This window comes from Leguminivora glycinivorella, chromosome 24, assembly GCF_023078275.1.
Source record: "Leguminivora glycinivorella isolate SPB_JAAS2020 chromosome 24, LegGlyc_1.1, whole genome shotgun sequence".
Classification (NCBI taxonomy): domain Eukaryota; kingdom Metazoa; phylum Arthropoda; class Insecta; order Lepidoptera; family Tortricidae; genus Leguminivora; species Leguminivora glycinivorella.
The window spans coordinates 4,810,542-4,836,206 of record NC_062994.1 but is presented as its reverse complement, the minus strand read 5'-3'; the positions used below and the strand labels follow the sequence as shown (position 1 = coordinate 4,836,206).

The 25,665-nt window shown below is 40.0% G+C and overlaps 2 protein-coding genes across 4 annotated transcripts in view; both read right to left on the bottom strand.

The window, feature by feature from the left end:
* Positions 1-2,868: 2,868 nt before the first annotated feature.
* LOC125238971 lies at positions 2,869-7,425 on the bottom strand. The gene is made up of 2 exons (XM_048146471.1): positions 7,036-7,425; positions 2,869-3,086 (listed from the first exon to the last, which is right to left on the bottom strand). The coding sequence occupies exons 1-2, from the start codon at positions 7,423-7,425 to the stop codon at positions 3,066-3,068; spliced, it is 411 nt and encodes a 136-aa protein (XP_048002428.1). The 3' UTR covers positions 2,869-3,065.
* Positions 7,426-11,142: 3,717 nt separating this feature from the next.
* Positions 11,143-25,665, bottom strand: part of LOC125238582 (cysteine dioxygenase type 1) — a 54,908-nt gene continuing 40,385 nt past the window's right edge. For all 3 annotated transcript variants that reach the window (XM_048145929.1, XM_048145930.1, XM_048145931.1), the window contains exons 5-7: positions 21,433-21,614; positions 19,749-19,918; positions 11,143-11,183 (exon numbers count right to left, since the gene is read on the bottom strand). In XM_048145929.1, the coding sequence (XP_048001886.1) occupies positions 11,145-11,183; positions 19,749-19,918; positions 21,433-21,614 (391 nt within the window). In that variant the 3' untranslated portion in view covers positions 11,143-11,144. The remainder of the gene's footprint in view (positions 11,184-19,748; positions 19,919-21,432; positions 21,615-25,665) is intronic.

Sequence of the window (25,665 nt, the reverse complement as noted above, 5' to 3'; positions counted from 1 at the left end):
ATTTACAACTTTCTGAGACGATGTCGTTCAGATCTATCTCTGAATCAGAAACCTATAAGTACCTTGGTATGTCACAGTCGTTGGGTATTGAGGATGTTGGCATTAGACGGTCGGTGAAGGAGCGCTTTTTCAGTCGGCTCACAAAAGTCCTTAACAGTCTTTTGTCAGGAGGCAATAAAGTGCGCGCCTTTAACGCCTGGGTAATGCCTCTACTCACATACTCCTTTGGCATACTAAGGTGGACCCAGACCGAGCTGGACGCCCTGGATCGGAGGGTCCGGTCACTGCTTACCACACACCGTATGTTACACCCGCGCTCGTCTGTTATGAGATTGTACATCCCACGGAAGTGCGGAGGTCGAGGCTTCCTAAACGCCAAAAATCTCCACAACCGTGAGGTGTACAATCTCAGGAATTACTTCCTTAACAACGAGTGTGGGATGCATCGTGATGTGGTGACAGTAGACGGAAACCTCACGCCGCTCTCCTTGGCGAAAGAGAACTGGCGCAAACCTGTGGTACTAAGTACTGCGGACCGCAAGGCGGTATGGGAGAGCAAGCAGCTACACGGGCGGTTCTACAAGGCCCTCACGGGACCCGATGTAGATCTGCTCGCATCGGTGAACTGGTTACGATTCGGGGACCTCTTCGGAGAAACCGAGGGTTTTGCCTGTGCAATTGCGGACGAAGTTATGATGACGAACAACTACCGGAAATATATCCTGAAGGACGGTACGGTCGACATTTGTCGGGCATGCCGCCGTCCCGGAGAGTCACTCAGGCATATCATTTCCGGTTGTTCTCATCTAGCTAACGGCGAGTACTTGCACAGACATAATCTCGTAGCCAGGATTATTCACCAGCAACTTGCTCTTCAATACGACCTTGTGGACCGCGAAGTACCGTATTATAAGTACTTACCTGCGCCAGTTCTCGAAAATGGTCGTGCCACGCTCTATTGGGATCGATCTATTATCACTGACAGGACTATTGTAGCCAATAAGCCTGACATTGTGATAATAGATCGACTGCAACGCCGGGCCGTGCTCGTTGACATCACCATCCCCCATGATGAAAATCTCGTGAAAGCCGAGAAGGACAAGTCCAGTAAGTACCTAGACTTGGCTCACGAGATAACCGCCATGTGGGATGTTGATTCAACGATCATTGTTCCGATAGTCGTTTCAGCGAACGGTCTCATAGCGAAGAGTCTCGACCACCATCTTAAGAGACTCTCGCTAGGTGGATGGATCAAGGGCCAGATGCAGAAGGCGGTGGTCTTGGACACGGCGCGGATAGTCCGACGGTTCCTCTCTCTGCAGCCCTAACCACCGGCAGCTTGGGCCCTGCCCCGCTGCTGGCGGCACCCTAGGTTAGGTTTTTTATAATGTGTTTATATGTTTTATATTGTTTTGTAAGTGTTATTTTTATTTTACTTTTATACTCATATTGTACAAAACCTAACTTAAGAAGGAAAATAAATAAAGGAGATAAAAACACTAAGAAAGTAGAAAAAAAGATTAAAACGACTATCGTTTTCGGGCAATTTAAACGCGGCCATTTTGGCGCGCTCGATCCAGCGTAATCTGACGTCACGCGTACGCCCGTACACACGCGTGGGAGCGAGAAAATAATAACTCTTTCTCGTTCCCACTTACAAACGTCAAGTGTATCATGACGTCACGGGCGTTTTTAAAAATTATGCAGGAATTCAGAAAAAAACCCGCTTTTAAAAATATTCCACTGTTAAATTACGATAAATTTCAAAAGTATTTTGTAAATAAATGTTTTTTAGCAATAAATATTACAAATCGAAATATTTATGCCATTTTGGAGTTACGTGCATATTCCCTATTAATTAATGAGAATGGGCCATATCAGGAACACAACCCTGCTTAATGTTTTATGTGAAACGTGGTTTAGGCAGCTAGTCCGAAAGTTTGGCCGAGCTCCGCCGAAAGCCGAAAGTGCTCGAACACAGTAACAACAGCGACTAAATGCCGAGAAATGCGGAGTCCGACGGCTGAGCTTCACGTAGGACCAAAGGCTCGAAGCGTCAATTAGGTTATTGTCTAATACAGCATAGAGGAATAAGTAAGGGAAGTAGCGCTACTGATAATTTACGCTAGTTGACGCGTGTTTTACGCTAGAAGTCTAAAAGTATAGGGAGCATATCAATCAAACTACAAGATCGAGCAATGACTGATTCTTTATTTCTAAAGACGGGTAGATCACACCAATACAGTTTCGCTATATACCCACATAATATGACATCTTCCTTCTTCAAAAATAACAAAATAAATAGGTATATGATTATACAATTCGATCGACAAAAGTACAAATCATGAGCCATTCGGCATGCATTTATTTTTTATATAATGACTCTTAATGTAACGATGTATAATTACAAATTTTTAAATAACATATCAGACTTCAAAATTAAAAGTTATTTTAGCAGTAGGTATATCTCTAAACAACAATACCTTCGTTATTTAACAGAGCTAACATGACATTCAAAATAGTGGCATATTCATTTAAACAATGGTTGGTATGATAACGATTCCATGAATTTTCTGCAATACTTTTTCACTGAGTAAAGAGTACCAGGTACAAAATTACAAGATAATAGTTCGCTTCTATAGAATACATGTTGATTATAATTACTTATTAACATAATCACAGTATCGTGCATTAAACATGCTTAAATTTATTTTATTATTATATTTTTACAACAAGTGTGCTTATTTTACTACATATATTTTTATCTACGACCCTAATTGTTCATGCATAAATAATACCTACTTATGATTGAATTAACACATATTTCATTTCTTTTTTTTTTTACAAAGTTCAAGCAATATAATTTAATGTAGATATAATTGACGCTAAATAACTCATGCAACAAATAAATAATTCACAATTTATTATATGTTAAGTAACATGTAGTAAGTAGGCAAGTATCATTATTTATTTACAATTTTATGTGTTTATTATACATCCAATTTTCTACATCCTTGATGGAGCACCGATTTAAGTAGGTATGTTGTCATATCCAGTCTCCCAATCTATCTGGAGCCCTCACTATCCTGCCGGAACGAGTAACAATATTATTACCGGGATTAGGTATAGTATGAATTTTTTGAAACGAACGTTTCTAAACAAAGGTATTGTTCCTTTTGTGTTGAGCGGGAGCTTCTGTATTTGCACGCGCTAAGACAACAAGAAGCAACTGTATCCTGATAATTGTAAGGTTCAAATCTGTACAGCAGCAAATTTGAGATAGATTATTTTGGAAATGTGAAGCGATAGACCACACCGCTATAGGTGCGAAAATACAGCGTTTCTAATACTTTGATACTTGGTGGTGGTGCTGTAAGTAATGAAACACGTATATTATCACTGTTATTTTTTATTAATGATTTTGTTAACAATCAACAATTGTATATAGCAATATATAAATAGTAATTACATAAATATTAGGTACAAGTCTTGATAAATAAAATAACATAAATAACTAAACAAACCGTAAACCGTATTTATAACAAAACATAACAATGGCGGTCAGATTGAAAAACCTTATCAGTGTTTATTGTCACTTTGCGATGACACATTAAGGTGCCAGGTGCTTATCAACCTTTTAATCTGGCAGTTTCGCTGTTTAAACGTGTTATTTTTATTATACAGACTGACATATTACCGATGATTATTATAACTATATGTACTATACTTACACCATCAAGTATCAAAGTATTAGAAGCGCTGTATTTTCGCACCTATAGCGGTGTGGTCTATCGCTTCACATTTCCAAAATAATCTATCTCAAATTTGCTGCTGTACAGATTTGAACCTTACAATTATCAGGATACAGTTGCTTCTTGTTGTCTTAGCGCGTGCAAATACAGAAGCTCCCGCTCAACACAAAAGGAACAATACCTTTGTTTAGAAACGTTCGTTTCAAAAAATTCATACTATACAGTGTTGTTTACATTCGGGGCAATATCAGTGGCGCTTGATAACGGGGACGGCGTTACGTCATCTAAGTCAAAGAATAAGTCCACATCAGGCGAGTCATTTCTCTGTGGCGAGTCACTAATAATATGCCTACGATTTCTCACTATTTCGTTACCGTTTACTAATTTAATTTTATAACTACGTGGGCCTAACACCTTTGATATGGTCCCCGATGACCAACCTTTTTTATTCGGGTCCATTAAAACTTTAACTTTATCGGCCACTGATAAAACGGGAAGGTTTTTTCGCGTTGCGATCATAATATTTTTTCTGTATGTGCTTTTTATAAGCCAATTTGTTTTTTACGAAATTTTGAATTTTTGGTTTTAACAATTTAGGAGAGATTGGAATTATGCTTCTCATTTTCCTACTTTGCAGCAATTGAGCTGGCGATGCCAAATCATTTGCTAAAGGCGTGTTTAGATATTCTAGAAGCCCTAGTCTGTAATCAGTGCGATTTTCATTTGTTTTGATCATAATACTCTTAACGGTCTGTATTGTTCTCTCTATCTGTCCGTTAGACTGTGCGTATCTCGGAGACGACATTTTATGAGTGAACTGCCACTCATCAGCAAACCTTTTGAAACTTGAGGACGTAAACTGCGGTCCCCCGTCTGACATAACTACTCTAGGAATCCCTTGGCGGCAAAATATATTTTTAAGGGATGATATTACATGTTCAGACGTCGTTGATGATAACTTACTGATTTCTATGAACTTGCTGTAATAGTCAACTAATAATAAATAATCGACCCCATGTAATTGAAATAAATCTACGCCTAATTTTGCCCAAGGTTCATCTGGAATTTCATGCGGAATTAACTCTTCTTTTTGATTATTTTTTCTGTGCGACAGACAGATATTACAGTTATTTATTAAATTATCTATTTCATTATTAATGCACGGCCAAAACATTATTTCCCTCGCTCGTAATTTACATTTTTCCTTACCCATGTGTCCTATATGAATTTTATTTAACATATCTTTCCTTAGAGACTTAGGAATCACTATTCTATCCCCTTTCCAAACTAAACCTTGTGCTACAGTTAACTCATCCCTATAAGTCCAATACGGCCTAAGTACCTCTAATAATTCTTTTCTATCATTAGGCCATCCTTTTAAGATACATTTTCGTAAGTGAACCAACTCGTCGTCGGTGTCAGTTTGTTTTTGTAGGTTGAGGAACTGGTGGTCCGTGAAGTGGTCGTCGACGAGGTCGGCCAGCGCGCGCTGCACCGCGCACACCTCGTCGTGCAGCGCCTCGTGCTCGCCTCCCGTCCCCGCGCCCGCGTGCTCGGGGTGAGCCGGCTCGTATGCGCGCGACAGCGTGTCCGCTATGTATAGATGTTTACCCGGCTTATATACCAATTTGAACGTATAACGCTGTAACCTTAATAACATTCTTTGAAGACGAGATGGTGAGTCTACTATAGGCTTTTTAATTATACTTATCAATGGTTTGTGATCGGTCTCAATCGTTATGTCCGATCTCCCATATATATATGGATAAAAACGCTCACACGCGAACAGACAAGCGTACAACTCCTTTTCAATCTGCGCATACCGTTGTTCCGTTTTAGTTAAGGACTTGGAGGCATAGCACACAGGGAGGTTATTCTGCAACAAACAACACCCAAGACCACTTTTGCTTGCATCTACTGAAATAGTTATTGGCTGATGCATGCTATAATATTGTAATACCGGTTTTTTCATTAAACATTCCTTAAGATCGTTAAAACATTTACTCTGGGGCTCGTCCCAATGCCACTCAATTTCTTTTTTTAATAACTGCCTTAGTGGTTGTGTCTTATCTGACAAGTTCGGTATAAACGTTCCTACGTACGTAATAAGACCTAAAAATCGTTCAATATCTTTCCTATTAGAAGGTGTAGGCATATTTTTTATTGCTGATATGTGTGAGTCATCCGGACTCAGGCCGTCCTTTGTTATGCGATGACCTAAATACTTTATCTCTTCCAACCCAAACCGACATTTATTTCTATTGAGCTTAAGGTTCACTTTCGCACATCTTTCCAATACATTTTTTAACCTGAGATCATGCTCCTCCCTAGTACGACCATACACTAATAAATCATCTATGTACATACATACCCCTTCAAGGTCATCAAAGTTTTCATATATCTTTTTGTGAAACACTTCGGACGCAGAACAGATGCCATATGGCATCCTTAGAAACTTGTACCGTCCAAAGGGCGTGTTAAATGTACAATACCTACTTGTATCGTCGAGCCGCACCTGCCAGAAACCTGAGCTCGCGTCCAGGGTGCTAAAGTATCGTGCACCTGATAAATTTGATACTATTTCATCGATGGTTGGAAGCCGAAAATGTTCCCGTTTTATAGCATTATTTAATTCCTTAGGATCCAAACAGATTCGTAAGTCTCCGTTTGATTTTTTAACTACCGTTATGCTACTAACCCAATCCGAAGGTCCCTCAACTTTAGCTATTATCCCCTGGGCCTCCATTTCTATCAACTTAGTTTTTACCGCATCTTTTATCGCAAATGGTAATTTCCTCGGTGCATGAATCACCGGTACTACATCTGATTTTAATTGAATTTTATACTCGCCCGGAAGACAACCTATACCAGCAAAAACATCACTGAATTCCTTTACAAACCCTGGAACTTTATCGTTTGACTCCTCCACAGCCATGACTCGCCTAACCAAGTTTAAATCTTTACACGCAAACCGTCCCAGTATCGGCGTGGAATCTAAATCAACAATCTTAAACTCTAATATATACAACTCATTTTTGTACCTAACTCGTAAGAAAATCCTGCCTATGACATTAATACCCGCGCCCGAGTACTCAGTAAGTCTTGTATTCGTTTTTAATAGATCTTTACTCGAAATACCTAATCTGGTTAAATATTTTTTAGGCAGTATATTTATGTCTGCCCCCGTATCTAACTTGAAATATACAGGTACATTATTTATTTTTAATTCGGTGTTCCACTCCTCACAAGAGTCACAACAACATCGGTTTGTTATGTTATTTACCTGTTCATCAGACTCTTCCACCATGTACACCCTGCACATCCTGGCGTAATGGTTCGGCCTGGAACATTTCATGCAGGTCCTGCCATACGCCGGACAGTCGTACTTCTTGTGCACCCCGCCGCACTGGCCGCACCGCCCTCCGCGCTGTGCGGGCGGCGCGCGGTGCTGGCCGCCGGCCGCGGCCGGCCCCGGCGCGCTGGACACGGCCCTGCGCCCCGCTCCCGCGCCAGGCAACCATCCGCGCCCGCGCCATCCTCGTCCGGAACTCGAGCCCGCCTCGACCTTTGCACCTGCCCGCTTTATTTCGTACACTTCTTTGTTAGACACCGCACACACTTCATTACTTTTTATCTCACTACTACACTCACGTTTTATGTCCTCTGAATACATTTTCGAAACTATAGCTGCCCGACATATTTCTAATGCCTTATCAAGAGTGAGGTCGTCCTCGCGTAGCAACCGCTCCCTTATCGCTGCACTAACGATTCCACAGATGAGTCTATCTTTTATTAATCCGTCACTTAGGTTACTAAACTCGCACGACTGAGCCAACTTTCTCAACTCAAAGACGTATTGATCTATGGACTCATGTTCACCTTGTTGACGAGTAAAAAACCGATGACGCTCGACCGTTACATTTTTTTTCGCTTTAAAATGATTATCGACTAGTCCTATTAAAGCCGTTAACGTTGTACATTTCGTAGAACTTTGTTCCACTATCTCACGACACTGTTCCCCTACGACGTGTAGGAAAATGTTCATCTGTATTTCTTCACTTTTCTTGTTAAGCTCACATGCCTTCACGTATATTTGAAACCCATTCTTCCACTTCTCCCACGATTCACACAAAGTACCAAACGCCATGTTGGTTACATTTTCCTCAAACTTAAACGGCAACGGGGGAGTAAGCACTGATTCCATCTCTGGTTTTTCTTCACTTGTTGATATTAACGTGAACTTCTTGAACTTTCGTCTTCTAAATTAAACAATTTTTACCACTTTAACCGGCTGCGCCATGTAAAAGTATAGGGAGCATATCAATCAAACTACAAGATCGAGCAATGACTGATTCTTTATTTCTAAAGACGGGTAGATCACACCAATACAGTTTCGCTATATACCCACATAATATGACACTCAACAATTTTTAGCTAATATTATAATTGTATTAATAAATATTCTGTTTTCAATTCCTTTTACTTGTAATATCAGTTGTAAACTGTTTTAATATTAAAATTTTGGCAGACGAGACACTGTTGACAGTGACACCTAGTGTCAAGTAGTGGTACCTACTGATAATTTACGCTATTTGACGCGTGATTGACGCTAGATGTCGCTACAAATAACTGTCATTTACTGATGTATGGAGTTAACTCTTCCCTTAATATTTATTCCTCTCATGCTTAGGGCCAAAGTGTCCAAGAGGCAAGTGCTAAGCATTTCCCAGTCACACTAAGTACTTGCCTACTTGGTTCTACTACGTATTAGGATCATAATACACGTGAATAGGATTGCAACTTCAGTGATCCGTTTTATAAGATTCATATTTGATTTCTATTTCGGGCAACACGACTAGCCTACAAATTAACCTCTTAAGCCAGATTAATTAGAATAGATATATGGATTTCTAGCAAAAACCTTGTAGTATGATTGCTTAGACCCAGGGCTTGGATACCGGTCAAATTTTCAAACCGTTATCATGTACTTGCGGACAAACCTTTAAATTTCGTTTTCGCTCGAAAAACCGCTATTTTTAAACCGGTTTCTATGAGAACTCTTTCATAAAGGTTTCGTTCGATTAACCGGTTTAGAACAAAATAAACCAGTTTATTCCGCAGCATGAGGTAATACTGTTCTAACCAAAAAAAACTCGCTGCGTGAACGTTGGTATTTAAGTGCGTCTCGCCGCTCGTCGAATAAACCGGTTTATTTCGGTTAAAATAAAGTTCTCATAACGTTCGCGTTCTTTAAAAAGTTCGGAGTAAAATCGAAATAAACCGGTTTTAACCGGTAAAAAATAAACCGGTTCCCAGCCTTGTAGACCATAGAGGAATATTTAAGGGAATGGTCAAATTGTAACTCCGTCCATCAGTACCTAAATGCGGGTTATTTCTAGTGACATCTGGCGACAATCATGCGTCAAATAGCGTAAATTACCAGTACCACTACTCGGTACTAGGTGTCAACAGTGTCTCGTCTGCCAAAAATTATATAAATATAGAAGCAATTAACAACTTATATTACAAATAGAAGGAATTGAAAACTGAATATTGATTAATACTATTGTAATATTAGTCAAAAATTGGTGAGCATTACTCTTCGTTCATCGCGACATCTATTGACAAGTAGCAGTACTGATAATTTACGCTATTTGACGCGTGATTGTCGCTAGATGTCACTACAAATAACCCGCATTTACTGATGTATGGATTTACAACTCTTCCCTTACTTATTACGATGAAGAGATTTAAAAAATAAAACGCTAAGTACATAAATATAACCTTTTTATTTTATTTTCATAAATAGCACCATAATTTTTGGCCAATTAGTATAATAATTTATTGTATAGTATCTCATTGTCATAACACTTAAAATTACAAAATAAGAGATAATTAAGAAGCTAACGCAAAAGCATCCAAACCAAAAACGAGTATTTATATGAACAAATATTTACAATTTATAATTTATAAAATATATGACTTATAATCTATAAAATTCAGTACAAAAGTTAGTTTGTACTTTAGGTATGTTCTTATATAACTTTTCTTCTACAAGACTTCAGAATAACTGCAAGTTTTCATAAAACGACTTATTTTCCTTTCTTATACGAGTATTATAATATGTTTTTAATACGAAAATGGGTTTATTTCTTAAACATATTGGGACAGCGTTTAAATTTGTTTATAATTTAATATTATTTATATTTTATTGCTTAACACGTTAACTGTGAAACGATCTGACCCTGTTCTGGACTTCCCCCTGGTGCGGCGACAGAAATGCGCAACTTTACCCTAGTGCGAAGTCCATAACGTTGTGATATTTTATTATTTGTATATAGTCAAGTATACGTTTATATTTGTAATTTTACACTCTATTTGACAGCATATAAATTAATAAACAGGTCACGTATGTCCTGTTCGCACCAGATTTAAACTTTTAGTAGTAGTAGTAGTAACTCTTTATTGCACAAAAACACATTAAAAAAAAGCATACATTAAGATGTGAAGTACAAAGGCGAACTTATCCCTTTGAGGGATCAACTTTTGTTATTAAGTGCGGAACAGGGCCTATATGACCTGTTACGCACGACCTTGTATAGCACTGGAGCAAAGTGCAAAATGCATTAGTGTTGTTACCATATTTTTAACCACACGTTATTTTTTGGTGAAAAAATGTGTTTCGATTGTTTTAAATGAAATTCGTTTAATACAATATAACGCTTTTATACGCAAAACGCTTACAATTTTGCTAAACATTATTAAACGTAAAAATATATTGTAAAAAGTTTAAATTGCTTGCTGTACAACATTTACTAAAAATTCTAAAAATCTTTTTTTAATAATATTAAGTGCAAAGTTCAAAGTTTTTGTTGTATATAAAAATCAAATTACATGAAAGGTATAACCCTTCTTACAGGCTGTGATTGACTTGTACCGCACTGAGAGAAAGTTCAATACAGGACTCTCATGGGTTGTAACGCACTGAGAGCGAGTTCACAAAATGCGGCTCCGCAGTGAACGTGTTAAAAACAATACAACACATTATGACGTCAGGTTATATTATTTGGAATAAACCTCCATTTTTTAACAGCATACAATTAGGTACCTAGTCAATTAGTATAAATCCAAAACTGACTTTTGCTCATTTGTCATTGGAATTCACTTAGTAGGTGAAAAATATTTATAATTTGACATTAGCGCCTAAATAATTAAAGTTTACAACATTTTTGGTTCCATTTTCCAATTAACAAATATTCAGACACATCCTCTTCGTATAAAAGAGCGCGAAATTAAATTTCTGCGGAGACAACCGTTCGCGTCTTACATTACATAAATGTTTTTTTTTTCTACTAACAAAGATGGTGTGATAGAGTATATGTCCATTTTCCCTCAGTTCTGGCTGTCTGCGCATTCATTGGCCTCCATAACCTGAAAAAAAAAACATTTAACGTTAGTTGAAATTCGGCAACTAATCAGAATTTTAAAATGTTACTGCGCAGATTTTGCGGAGCGCTTCCAGAGTAAAACCAAGATAAGTTAATGGAAAAAATTTTCATAGGGCAGAATAAGTGATGAGTGAATAAGTGATTTTTTAGTGCATGAGTGGGATTTTCCTCCCGTTATGTTGTCCGTTTTCACATTATCTGATCCGATATTGGATGTCGGAAGGATTTCAATGGAAAACATCCAAGATGGCCCCTGTAATATAAGGAAAGAGTTGTAACTCCATACATCAGTAAACGCGAGTTATTTGTATAGTTAAGTGACATCTAGCGACAACCACGCGTAATCACTCGTCAACTAGCGTAAATTATCAGTACTGCCACTTGTCAATAGATGTCGCGATGAACGAAGAGTCTAATGCTCACCAATTTTTACCTAACATTAGGTACAATAGTAAAAATCAGTATTCTGTTTTCAATTCCTTCTGCTTGTAATATAAGTTGTAATGTAAACTGTTCTAATATTAAATATTTGGCAGACGAGACACCGTGACACCTAGTATCGAGTAGTGGTACTGATAATTCACGCTATTTGACGCGTGATTGTCGCTAGATGTCACTATAACTATGCCTCTACAAATAACTCGCGTTTACTGATGTATGGAGTTACTTACTTATTTCTCTATGACCGAAAGGGTGGTGACGGTGCGGTGGTGGGTATACCGGTCACGTGAGTGTGTTTGAATGAATCAGTAAGTCAGTGAGTAAATAAAATAGTGAGTGAGAATAAATGAATAAATAAATATTATGGGACATTCTTACCCAGATTGATTGAGTCCCACGGTAAACTCAAGAAGGCTTGTGTCATGGGTACTCAGATAGCGATTTATATAATATACAAATAGATAGTACATAGAAAATATCCATGACTGGAACAAATATGTGTGCTAATCACACAAATAAATGCCCTTACTGGGATGGTTATATATATAACTGGGACGAACCCGGGACCGCAGCGTAGCAGGCAGGGTCACTACCGACTAGGCCAAACCGGTCGTCAAAAAATTATACAAGAAAATTTATAGGAGAATTAGAGAATATTTTTAGTATAGTAAAGTAGAATAGTGACTGGCAAGAAGCTGCGCAGGATTGGGACAGGTGGCGATCTCTCATTTCGGAGGTCAAGATTCACTTTGGATCATTGAGCGAAAATAGTTAGTAAGAGAATATTAGTGAATGAGGGAATCACTTAGAGAGTGAGGGGTTGAATGGGTGAGCTAGTAAAAGCGTGAGTGTAGTGTTGTTATAAGACTAGTCTTGAAGACTTTTAAACCACAAAGACTTGTGATGGATACGAGGATTACGGGAACGAGACAAGTGAAACGACTGCTTGCTGTTAGCGTACTGACGTGTATTCGTAAGTTAGCGCGGCGAGTGTGTGCGCAGCACACATACATATATAACATTCCTCCCCTTAGCTTACATACACGTCTAACTTATACTTAACTCTAAATATACATAAGACGAAAGAATAGCAAACAATTACGTTTGCAACTAAGTATTACTTATCGCTAGAAGAATGCCTTGTAATTAATTTTAGGTCGATTGCGCTTTAACCGAGGAGTGGTAGACACGGGATTGTTCTCCGTAGGTATGTCAGGGTATCGAGTCTCGGGTTCAGTGTCCGGACCAGGTAAGGCTTCCTGGAACTCGTCATCTTCTTCAGACTGGCCTGCGGGCGAGGCCCCGCTGGGCGTAGCAGTAGGCTCGGGAGAGTCTGACGGCACAGGGCGTGAGTCTGGAGACTCTGGAGCCGTTGTCCGGTCTCCTTCCTCCCCCATGGCAGGCTGCAGCTCCTCGCTCGGCGCCAGCCGCGCTGGCGGCGGGCCGGCCGATGATGTCTCCTCGGTACGGATATCTACGTCATCGTCCCAGTCATTAGAGCTAGCGCAATAATCTTGACCTTTATCTAAAACAATTTGGTTTTTGTGTTTTTTAAATGTTTTTAAAGTAACGTTGTCCTTAACTATATACACAACTTTGCGGACTTTTTTGACAATTGTGCCTCGGCACCACTTAAATTTACCATTTGCCTCGAAGGCCTTAAATAATACTAAATTCCCTTCCGAGAAACATTGTGCCTTACGGTACATTGTAGGTTTATTCTGCAAACACTGATTTTTACGTACTATGTCAGCGAGCGCCGGGGATGAGGGTGACGGTGTGCTAGGGTTAATTAAATCTAATCTAGTTTTCAACTTCCGTCCATACACTAACTGAGCAGGCGAGACCCCCGTTGTGGTGTGTACAGAATTCCGGTAATCAAATAAATACTTCAACAATCTTTTCCACGAATCCTGTACCCCATTGCCACTCAATAAACTGGTTTTAATGCCCTTCTTGGATATCTTAATATACGATTCCGCCTGACCGTTGCTGGGGGCGCTATACGCCGGCGAAGTGACATGTGAAATACCGTTTAACTTACAAAAAGCCTCAAACTCGCGCGACGTGAACGACGTACCATTGTCGGTTACTAATGTATGCGGAATTCCAAACCGCGACATGAATTCGCAAATTTTGACAATAGTCGCTGAAGATGTAATATTGGTTTTCATATTATATACTTCAACCCATTTTGTATATGCATCTACTATAACCAAATATGAGCTTCCGTTAATTGGTCCTAAAAAATCACAATGTACCCTGTAGAACGCGCATGGCGGGTATTCCCATTGCGCGAGCGGCGCCCGCGCGGGGAGGGGCGTTGTTGTATACATATGGTGCAAGCACTTATCAATTTTTCTAATGCCGCGTCTACTCCCGGGAACCAGAACCTAGATCGAACTTCAGCTTTTGTTTTTACAATACCTAAATGGGATCGGTGCACTTCCGCTAAAATTATATTTTGCAATTTTGCTGGAATGACCACTTTGTGACCTCTCAGAACGCAACCGTTTTCATAAGACAGCTGTAACCGACATAAATGATAAGGTCTCAGGGTCTCATCAGAAACCTTTTTTGGCCATCCGTTTAAAATATAATGGACCACTTTTTGCAGAATAGTGTCACTCTCCGTATTTTGGCGCAATTCGGATAACGTCACCGGTAAATTACCATCTACCACAAAATTAATGTACGAGGCTCGATCGGGAACATCAGTTATATCGTTTGAATGGCGCGCGGCCTCCCCCGCGCCCCCGCTTGGCCGGGAATACAGGCTCGAGATAAGAAGTCTGCATTGTTGTCCGCGCTCCGAACGTACTCGATTTTATAATTGTAACCGCTTAAAAACATTGCGTAACGTTGAAGCCTATTTGCTGAGACTTCCGGTATGCCACGGTACGACCCAAAGATTGACAATAGAGGCTTGTGGTCCGTACGGAGGGTGAACGGTACCGCCCTGCCGTATAAATACTGGTGGTACTTTCGTACCCCAAATATAATACTAGTTGCTTCTTTTTGAAGCTGAGAGTAACGCTTCTCGGCAGCATTTAGAGTACGCGATGCAAATGAAATGGGCCGCTCGGTACCGTCGGGTTCAATTTGGGATAAAATGGCCCCTAAGCCACCAGGTCCCGCATCAACGGTAAGAATTATATCAGCTGCTGGGTTAAAATGCGTTAAAACTTGTTCAGAAGCTAAACATTGTTTTATAGCCACGAATGCCTTATCATGTTCCCGTGTCCAGGTCCATTTAACCCCTTTTTTTAACAAGTCGTACAGCGGACTAAGAATGGCCGATGCATTCGGCACGAAACTTCTATAATAATTTACTAATCCTAAAAAAGATTGTAATTCTTTAGCATTTTGAGGTTTTGGCGCGTCGACCATGGCTTTGACTTTTAGTGGAGATTTATGTAACCCATGCTTATCGATGACGTAACCTAAGTAATTTACCTCATCTTTAAAAAATTCGCACTTCTCTTTTTGCAAAGTAAGGCCGGCGTCTTGTAACCTCCTAAGTACCTCATTAAGCCGGGTGAGGTGCTGGTCGGTGTCCTCGCCCGTGACGAGCACGTCGTCGAGGAGACACAGCGTGCCCGGAACCCCCGCCAGCACCCCCTCCATGGCGCGCTGGAACACGGCAGGTGCCGAGGACAAGCCAAAGACCATACGGGTGTAGGTAAATAGCCCCCGGTGAGTATTAACACAAGTTAATTCTTGTGACTTCTCATCTAATTCAAACTGGTTATAAGCATTAGATAAATCTAGTTTCGTAAACTGTTTCCCGCCATACAATTTTGCAAAAAGTTCAGTTACCGTAGGCAAGGGGTACTGATCGATCACCAGCTGTTTATTTACGCCCGTTGAATAGTCAGCGCAAATCCTTATCGCCCCGTTACGTTTCAATACAGGCACAATGGGAGATGCGTACTGCGAGTGGTCGACCGGTTTTAAAACTCCTAAAGATAATAATCGATCTATTTCCTTATCGACTTTGTCTCGTAGTGCGAATGCGATCGGCCTCGCGCGGATAAAAACTGGTTTGGCGTTTTCTTTTAACTGTAAACTGACTTTATATTTATTAAATCGTCCTAACTTATCGGAAAATAATGATGCGTAACGTTCTTCTAATTGGCTTATGGTACTGCTACCGCGGTTATTTCCCTGACCCTGCGCACAATAATATACAGGCGAACCCCGTGGTACAAGTTCTAAATTGAAACGCGAAATAAAATTGCGGCCTAGAATATCGGCGCCTGCCTTATGCACAACATAAACTTTAAGCAAGCGAGTTTGGTTAGCATAAGTGACGGGTAGGCGTAATGCCCCCAAACATGGAATGTCATCACCCGTAAATGTAATTAACTTAGTCTTTGTAGCTAACAATGGTACGTCGCTAAAATGCTTTTTGTACGTATTTACATGCAACGCAGATACGGCTGCCCCAGTATCAATTTCGAGATCAATTGGACGATTTAACATCAAAACTGTCTCAACCATTGGCTCCCCTTTGTTTGAACGGATGTTGAAAATTTTATAACACTCACCATCATCATCATCGTCATCGCCCTCATCCACGGCGTTCACTGCCATGAAATGTACACTTTTACACATCCTTTTAAGATGGCCTGTAGCTTTACACTTTTTACACCTGGATTTCGCGAAACGACACTGCAATGTTTTGTGATTATAATACCCGCACACTTGACACTGTTCTTTTTTACCGTCACCTCCGCCACTGCTCCCGGCCGTGCTTCGTTCAACCTTAAACAGCTGATCCTGGGCTATTTGTACCGGTTGTGAGGCCGTAGCACCCGCGCGCGCACAGTGTATACTTTCAGCTAACTCGACGGCTTTGGTTAGCGTGAGCACAGAAAGGTCCCGCGCGAAGAGCTTCTCCCTCTCCGGACCTGCTAACATTCCCATGACGAATTTGTCACGAAGAGCTTCTTCCACATTGAGAAAACCACAGTGTGCCGCGAGCCCGCGTAACCGAGCTGCCCACTGTGGAAACGTCTCCCCTGACTGCTGTATAGCGGCGTAAAATTTGTACCGCTCGCCGAACCCGCAGCGCTTCGGAGTGAAGTGGTCGTCCAGCAGCTTGACGATATCTTCGTACGGCACAGTCTGCAGCACCTTCGGTAGCGCGAGGTCCGCTGCAAGCTTGTACGTGCCGTCACTGAGTGCGCTAAGAAGGATCGCTCGTCTCTTTTTTCCCCCCGCATCTTTGGTGTCATCAATATCGTTCGCGATGAACCACTGCTCAATACGTCCTTTGTATGACTCCCAAGTCTGGGTAGTGTGGTCGAACGAAGATAATAAGCCGAAAGTAGCACTAGACATTTTCCGTTATTTTTTTTATTTTTTTTTACTAAGTGGGTAGTCGTCGCCAGTGATGGATACGAGGATTACGGGAGCGAGACAAGTGAAACGACTGCTTGCTGTTAGCGTACTGACGTGTATTCGTAAGTTAGCGCGGCGAGTGTGTGCGCAGCACACATACATATATAACAACTTGCAAACCCTAAAGGTTCACGCTTTAAAGACTCAAGCGTTAAAGGTTTTAGCTCAGAAACGGTTCAGAACCTTAACGACTCAAGCTTTTTATGAGCTCTTAAGAGTGAGTCTTTAAGACTCGGGCTTCATACAGAGCTCAAGCCCCCTAAACCTCGAAGGCCTGTGTCAAGCTTTAAGAGCTCAAACAACGAGCTTTATAGGCAGATAGTATTTATTTTTAACCCTTAATTTGACGTGTCGGTTTGGTAGATTTTAGGGTTCCGTGCACAATGGGTAAAAACGTAAGTCTATTACTAAGACTCAGATATCCGTCCGCCCGGTCACGTCACCACGCTATATCTCATGTATCTCAGGATACTAAAAAGTACGAAGCTCTCAGTGGGCGAGTCCGAATCGCACTTGGCCTGTTTTTTTACTTCTGTTGACCTTAGGATCTCTTAAGACTTAAATGCTACAAACCCATAGCTGGGCACCGTTAATCAAATAGTTAACTTCGATAATCGCTAATCCGTTACTATAAAAGTTAACTTCGTTAATCGTTAAAGCGATACATTTCAACAAATTTAACGGAAGTTAAAGTTAATCGATAATCCGTTAATCGTGATAAAAAAATATTTTTACTATAGCTAGTTGCATCAGTTATCAACTATTTAGTATTTGCGTAAGTTTATATGTTATTGTAAAAGCCCGAAGTTCTCCAAAATGTCTTAAAAAATCCCAGCTGCCAATTGGTAAAAGCGAAATGTTAATAAATATTGTCCTCTTTGGACTTATACCGACGTTGGTTCGGTAAATCCTAGGTTTTACTTTGGTGACCTGTAGATATTGGGTCATTCTTGCGGTCGTAGTCATGGTGCGTGGGTTCCTCGGATTGAGACACCTCTAATCGAAGTTGTGATCCACGGTAACTTAGTAGATAGCGCGGCCCGCCGAATTTTGGCTTGATGCGTCGGTTGCGCGATTTGTGTGTCATGCCTGATGATTTGCATTATATTTCCCGTTAGTGATGGGTGCAGTAGGACTAATAAACGTTAGCAGGTCTCGAACAAGTGATCCAAAGGCACCAATTGGTCTGTAAACTGTGAATTTACGGGAAAATCCTAGGTTTCACCGTACTCCGGGCTTTTACAGTAGCGGGCAGAGCAAGTTTTACTCGCCGCGTGCGGAACTAGATTAACGATTAACGGACTCGAAGAAATTTAACGGAAGTTAACGAATCTGTTAACATTTTTTAAAGTTAACTTAAAAGTTAATCCGTTAACCAAAATGTTAACTTCGTTAACGGATTAACGAGTTAATGCCCAACTATGTACAAACCTTATAGACTTAAACCTTCAAAGCTTAAAGTCTTTAAAGCTTGAGGACTAAAGACCCGAGGATTATGTGCTCGTAAGCAGCAACGCGAACTTATAAGGTTGAGGCTTATATGGTCGAGGCTTTAAAAGGTTCGAGGCTTTAAGACTCAGAAGTCACGACTCGAATTTTGTAGTTTACGCCTCAAAGCTTAAATTCACAACACTACGTGAGTGACCTTGTAAGTGAGTGAATGCGTGAATCAATGATCGAGTGAGAAATTATCTTATCTATTTGACGACCGGTCTGGCTCAGTTCAGTAGTGACCCTGCCTGCTAAGCCGCGGTCCTGGGTTCGAATCCCGGTAAGGGCATTTATTGTGTGATAAGCTGATAAGCACAGATATTTGTTCCCGAGTCATGGATGTTTTTTTATGAATATAAGTATGTATGTACAGTGAGCACCAGACTCAAAGTAGTGAAGCATGCGGCAGGTTACCAGGCTATTGTTCTTTTTAACAGATTACCTATCGAGTTGAAGTCTCTCACTAGTTGCCATATATTCAAAAACAAACTGAAATCTTTCTTGTTAGAAAAGTGTTTTTATTCGGTGGATGAGCTTTAAGTAGAATAAATTGGACATGTCAAATTCTATAATTTACTATTTATAAATATTTATTGGGACATAATTCAATCTCATTATAATCAAATTTTATGCCTTTATCGTAAATTGTAAATTTTATGTTTTCCTTCAGGTTTCTTTTAATGTATAATTATTGTAAATTGATTCCATGTTAGTGTTAAGTAATTTAGCTATAAGTCATTTCAAATACAATGTTATATTGTCTCTTGAATAAATAACTATGAAATAAATAAATATCAAAAATATCAAATATTAATCTATTTAAGAATGTATATCATAGAAATATCATATCATCATATCATATTATAGAAATCGCTCTTTAGCGATAAGACCGCCTGTTGTTTACCTTTGTTCGTGTTTCTTCCTTGTTTTGTATTGTTGTATTTTATCAAGGTGTGCAATAAAGAGTATTGTATTGTATTGTATTGTATATCGTCTTAGTACCCATGGTACAAGCTTTGTGAGTGAATGAGTTAGTGAATAATTGAGCGAGTTAGTGAATGAGTGAGCGAGGGATGGAATTAGTGAGTGACTGGGTTATAAAGTGAGTCAGTGCAGAGTGAGTGAGTGACAAAATGATTTAGCGAATGGTAGTGAGTGTGTAAGTGAGTTAGTGAATTAAAGCGAGTGAGTGAATAAGTGAGAATTTTACCCGTTTGACTTTCTTCCCGTTAATAGACCAGAAGGTGGTGGTAACGGTAGTAGGTGTCCCGGTCCGGGAATCGAACACGCGACAGCTGTCAAAGGGCGGACAGTACAGGTGAAGAGAGACAGCGCCGTCGGCGTGCGAGGGATTCTCTACACGGTGAAGGCCTAGGGCATCTGAAAATGTATTATTAAAAAAATTAAATTGAAAAATAATAACCAAACCACAAAATTAACATTTTGAAAAAAACCCCCGACCGCGACATAGTAGACCGATTTTCATGAAACATGACTAATAACCACAAAATTAAAATTTTGAAAAAACCCCCGACCGCGACCTAGTGGACCGATTTTCATGAAACATGGCTAAGAACACTCCCGACTAACTCAGCTTTCAGACAAAAAAAACTAAGTCAAAATCGGTTCATCCGTTCGAGAGCTACGATGCCACAGACTGACACACACACAGACAGACAGACAAACAGACAGACAGACAGACATACACACAGACTTATAACGTCAAACTTATAACACCCCTTCGTTTTTGCGTCGGGGGTTAAAAACACTGCCGACTAACTCTGCTTTCAGACAATAAAAACTAAATCAAAATCGATGCTACAGACAGACACACACAGACAGACAGACAGACACAGACAGGCAGACAGACATACACACAAACAGACACGTCAAACTTATAACACCCCGTCGTTTTTGCGTCGGGGGTTAAAAATAAGAAATATTTGCCACGGCTCATGGGAGCCTGGGGTCCGCTTTGACAACTTATCCCAAGATTCGGCGTAGGCACTAGTTTTTACGAAAGCGACTGACATCTGACCTTCCAACCCGTAGGGTAAACTAGCCCTTATTGGAATTAGTCCGATTTCCTCACGATGTTTTCCTTCACAGAAAAGCGACTGGCAAATATCAAATGACATTTCGCACATACATTCTGAAAAACTCATTGGTGCGAGCCGGGGTTCGAACCCGCGACCTCCGGAACGAAAGTCGCACGTACTTACCGCTAGGCTACCAGCGCTTCCTTATGTATAAAACATACGAATAGGGCAAAGACATATGTAACTCCGTATAGACGGATAAGGTCTACGAAAAAAACGTACCTCAAAGCCATAGAGAAAAAGGTACTGTGGCCTAGATGGCGTTACACCTTTGGGAAACGCTCGGCTAGATGGCGCTAATATAAATATTTGACATTTTAACACATATCAAGCTAAAAATATGGGTCAAATTGTCAAAACTGAGGTTCAAAAGTTTTAAGCTTGTGTCGAGAGATGGCAGTCTATGCACTGTGATTACACATTTTACTTTGACAGTACCTATCTATAATACTCGACCCCCTTTGGTATAGGGTGAACAATCATTATCTTGGCGAGCAGGCTCGATTGTAGGCCATTTATTAAAAAAAAATTGATTAATATTCCCCGTGTGGTGACGGGTTAAGAATTTCACCACCCCCTTTCTTTCCGTGGGTGTCGAATGTGGGATAAAACTCGGGTAAATCCATTCTGCTTTATTGTTGTATATATAAATTAAGGCGTAGGCGATGTCAATTTCGTTTTCTTACAACCCCTTTATTTGCCAAGAGTGGTACTGAGACTTGAGTAGTTTCATGTGCTCTGCATACCCCTTTATGGGATACATGCGTATGTATGTAATTGGCAATAAAATCTTACCATTAATATAGCACACATCGTTAAGCTCCAACCTATTTCTTCCTATCTCTTTCATATCGCCCGCGTTGTATCCACCATCTTGTTCGCACCGGCAGCCATCTTGGTCCGCCATTTTGTCGCAGCAGCTATTGTTTTTCAGCTTCTTTAGCACTTCGGGTTGCACGTGGTCTGGCCAATCGTATCTGTAAAAATAAAAATAAAATTATAGGATTTTTTTATACGACCGAAGAGTCTTTTAAAGCGACAGTTAGGTATTAAAAAAAAAACTTTTTACTTGTAGAGGTTCACAATGTTTATAACTATTCCAAATTTCATATCGATAGCATAAGTAGTTCTCGAGATATTTAACAATGTGACAGACGGACAGACAGACGGACAGAGTCGCACCATAAGGGTTCCTGTAATTTTTTTCTTCGCATGTGTATTGCAAGACGTTTTTTTTTGTAGATAGAAGTTTCGACATACGTACATAAAGCGCCATTTTTCGCACTAGTGCGATAAAGTAGCACCACGTGTACTGAGAATGTATTTAATTAAACTCTACCTAAAAGTTGTCTGGAAGATACCGCTTTTTGCGATAAGATCGCCTGTTGTTTACCTTTCCTTAAGCTTCTGTAGCCTATAATTTTATGATTTATTATGTTGAATTACTCAAAAAAATATTGAATTACCCTATATTGTCAATTGTATTGAGGCAAGGTCGACTAACAGAAAATGCCTTATGGCATTAAGTCCGCCAGTAGTACTTTTTATGTATTGTGCATTAAAGTCTAAATAAATAACCAAGTCTTAATCTTAAATTAAACCCTCGGTTATTCGTCATAGGTATCGCCGCGCTACAAGTACAAGCCGGCGGCCGCGAGTTCGCGGCCCATTCATTGGTGACGGTCTTCGTGCGGCGCAATAGAATTCAATCTCGGCTGCTCGCGTGCGGTCCGTTTATTAATGTAGGTAAGAATTTATAACGGCGGCGTTTTGTGAACATCAAAGGAGTGAGCCTTCTGTACTTGTACTATTATATATTCTGTGGTATCAGTGAAGTTACATCATTATTTACTTATTGTATCTTGTTTTCGTGGAATATTACCTATCTGATGTAATTATACATTTAATAATCTGACAACTTCTACAAAAAAACGAACTGTAACTGAAACGTTTCATTAGGTATCAAAGAGGATCGAGTATTATAAAGAGTTACTGTCGAAGTAAAATGTGTAATCACAGTGCATAGACTGCCATCTCTTGACACAGGCTTAAAACTTTTGCACCTCAGTTTTGACAATTTGGCCCATATTCTGAGCTTGATATGTTTTAAAATGTCAAATATTAATATTAGCGCCATCTAGCTGAGCGTACCCCAAAGGTGTAATGGCATCTAGGCCACCGTACCTTTTTCTGTATGGTACTGAGGTACGTTTTTTTCTTAGACTTTATCTGTCTATACGGAGTTATATATGTCTTTGGTAATACGTACCCAAGAGTCCTATTGTGTAGGGTTTTGAGCAGCGCGCCAAGCGGAGAATTTTGGAAACACAGTTTAAACAAAATATTACTCATTAAACGATTGTTTTGTTCTGAGACGAAGCTGTTGCTTTGCTTTATCTATAACTGCAGGCGTTTTTAGTTTTATAGAACTTTTGAACCAACATTAATAATGAGAATGTTCTTAATTCTAATAATTTAAGTATGTATCCAATATAGCTATATTTTTATATTTTTTATGCATAAACAATTAAACATTACAATTACATGAACAGTGAAAACCATCACGTTGGTATATAGGTACTCAATGGCCAAGCTAATATTTTATAACTTATTTTGAAAAGCATCAAAGTTACTTTGACAGCCGAAATACAAGTAAAATAACGTCTATAGTAGTAATATACCTAGTACACTTTAATAACCAAAAAAAAAACTCTTGTGTCAGATATATGACTTATCATGCAAAAATAATAGGTCACAAATAATTAGGTACCTATACCTGATGCAAATGTGCTTAAAATTTTGTCAGATTTATTGTAGGTACACAGATAAGAGGTCCAGGATCCGTAGCCGAATGGCATTTCTACGACGCGAAACGAAAACGAAACGCCGCGAAAGGTAATCTGGCTCTGTCGCGCCAATACGCAAGAGCGATAAAGATAGATATCTATGAGCCACAGACCAACCCCTATAGACATCTATTACAAGACGACTCGCGGTGGCCAGCCTTCCTAGTATTTGCACTGATATAAGCGCGGGCGCTCGCCGTGCCCGATCAGTATCGACCAAGTAACAGACCCGAAAGCAGCGCGTGTTTTTCGCACAAAAAAATTGGAAAAGGGTATTTTGATGCCTTAAAGATGTCCACCTGTAGTGTGAAATGGTGTGGAAAGGTAACAAGAAGCTCAAATTTAAAAACAGACGGCATTACATTCCACAAATAAGTCATATTTATAATTTATTCAGAGCCGGCATAGGTCAACTTACATTGGCCACTTACGCGTCAGTAGAGGCACAGTATAAAGCAGTAATAACTCTTCTAACAAACTTCACTCCGCGCGGTGTGTCGAAAACTACTCTCCATATGCACCGAATACATGCGAAACTGGTAAGTATTGGGCTGGACAGTCGGGGCCGCGTTCGCGCGCTGTGTTGACGTGTTGAGTTCGGGAGAAAATGACGTCAGCACCGAAGACATATTTTCGTTACTGTAGTGTTTATGGGTGTATGGAGAACAGTTCTCAAAATGCGGAAATGTCAGAATGTTCTTTAGAATTCCTAGACACCCAGAAAAGTAAGTGGTTGTTATATTTTTTGCAGTGTTAGGTACATTATTGCTTACGTAAATGGCGTAAAAGTGAGATTTAAAGCTAGAATGACACATTAAAATCAATAAGGATTTATCTGTAACGACATTTAGGTAGATGCTGCGATCTATCTAGCTCGAAAGTTTGGTACCTACTTTTTATATATATTTTTTTTTTATAAAACGTCGGTGGCAAACAAGTATACGGTCCGCCTGATGTAAAGCGGTCACCGTAACCTATGGACGCCTGCAACTCAAACAGTGTCACATGCGCGTTGCCACCCCATTAGAAACTTGTACACTCCCTTTTGCTGTGAGCCTACTTAAATATTGTGCAAACATCTATTCAAACATTTTATGTAAATACGATTTCGTCAGTATTTAAGAAACAAACACGTACTTGAATCTTTATTAGATAAAAAGGTAGAAAGAGCGTTGGTACTAGCATAGCGCCATACACAATTACTACGAGTAGGACAGTAGCACAGGTACAACCCTGCGTGACCTTGCGCAGTAGTAACGACCGCGTCGCCGCTGCCGGAGATTAACTACTGATTTATCCTTATACTGTGGTAGAGGGACAGTCATACTTCTGTCCCTTTTCATCTGGCGCGACTGCCCGCCGTCCTTGAAACGGCCAATCACAGCGCGCTTAACACATTCCCCGCCCGCTCCTCGCACCCCAAACACTGGTGACTCGTATCGCGAACCAAATATACAAGACTGCCACTCTATAGGAGGTTCTCTGTGCTATGAGCGTTTCGTTTCGTGAGCGTTCGTGCATTCGCCTACGCACGCAGATTTTTGACTACAAACATCATGAGAGGTTAATCACAAAAGTTCCGACTGACCGCTTAGGCCGTGGAATAGACGCGCGCTGCAAGCGGGGCGGAGAGCGGAGCGGATAACCGCCGCTATATTCTAAAACTTAATTAATTAAATCTATAAAGTTGCTTGACGTCGTTTGGAACCACGCGGCGCGGAGAGCGGTGATTCGTGCGACATGAACAAAATCCATACTAATATTATACATGGGAATGTGTGTTTGTCTGTCTGTTCGTCCGTCTTTCACGGCAAAAAGGAGCGATGAATAGGGAATTTGACTGTAGTTACAATAAAATATTTTATACCATGCACGAAATAAAGCATCAGATAATTATAAGAAAAACATGGACAGCAGTTATTTTTAAATCTAATTGCTATTTAATAAGTCAGTTTGAAATTTATAAAGTAACTGAGTTGACCGTGACGTCACTCAATTCGATTTCAATGATTTCATATTAATTCCCTATTAGCTAGTCGTTCAAATTAGTTTTGAGAGTTTTTAAAAAAATGCTGATTTGTCTAGGAGGCAAGTAGCTTATTGACGTGATTTTTTAGGTGGAGATAGTTGAAGGGATGGAGAGTGACATAGGCTACTTTTTGTCTCTTTCTAACGATAGCGA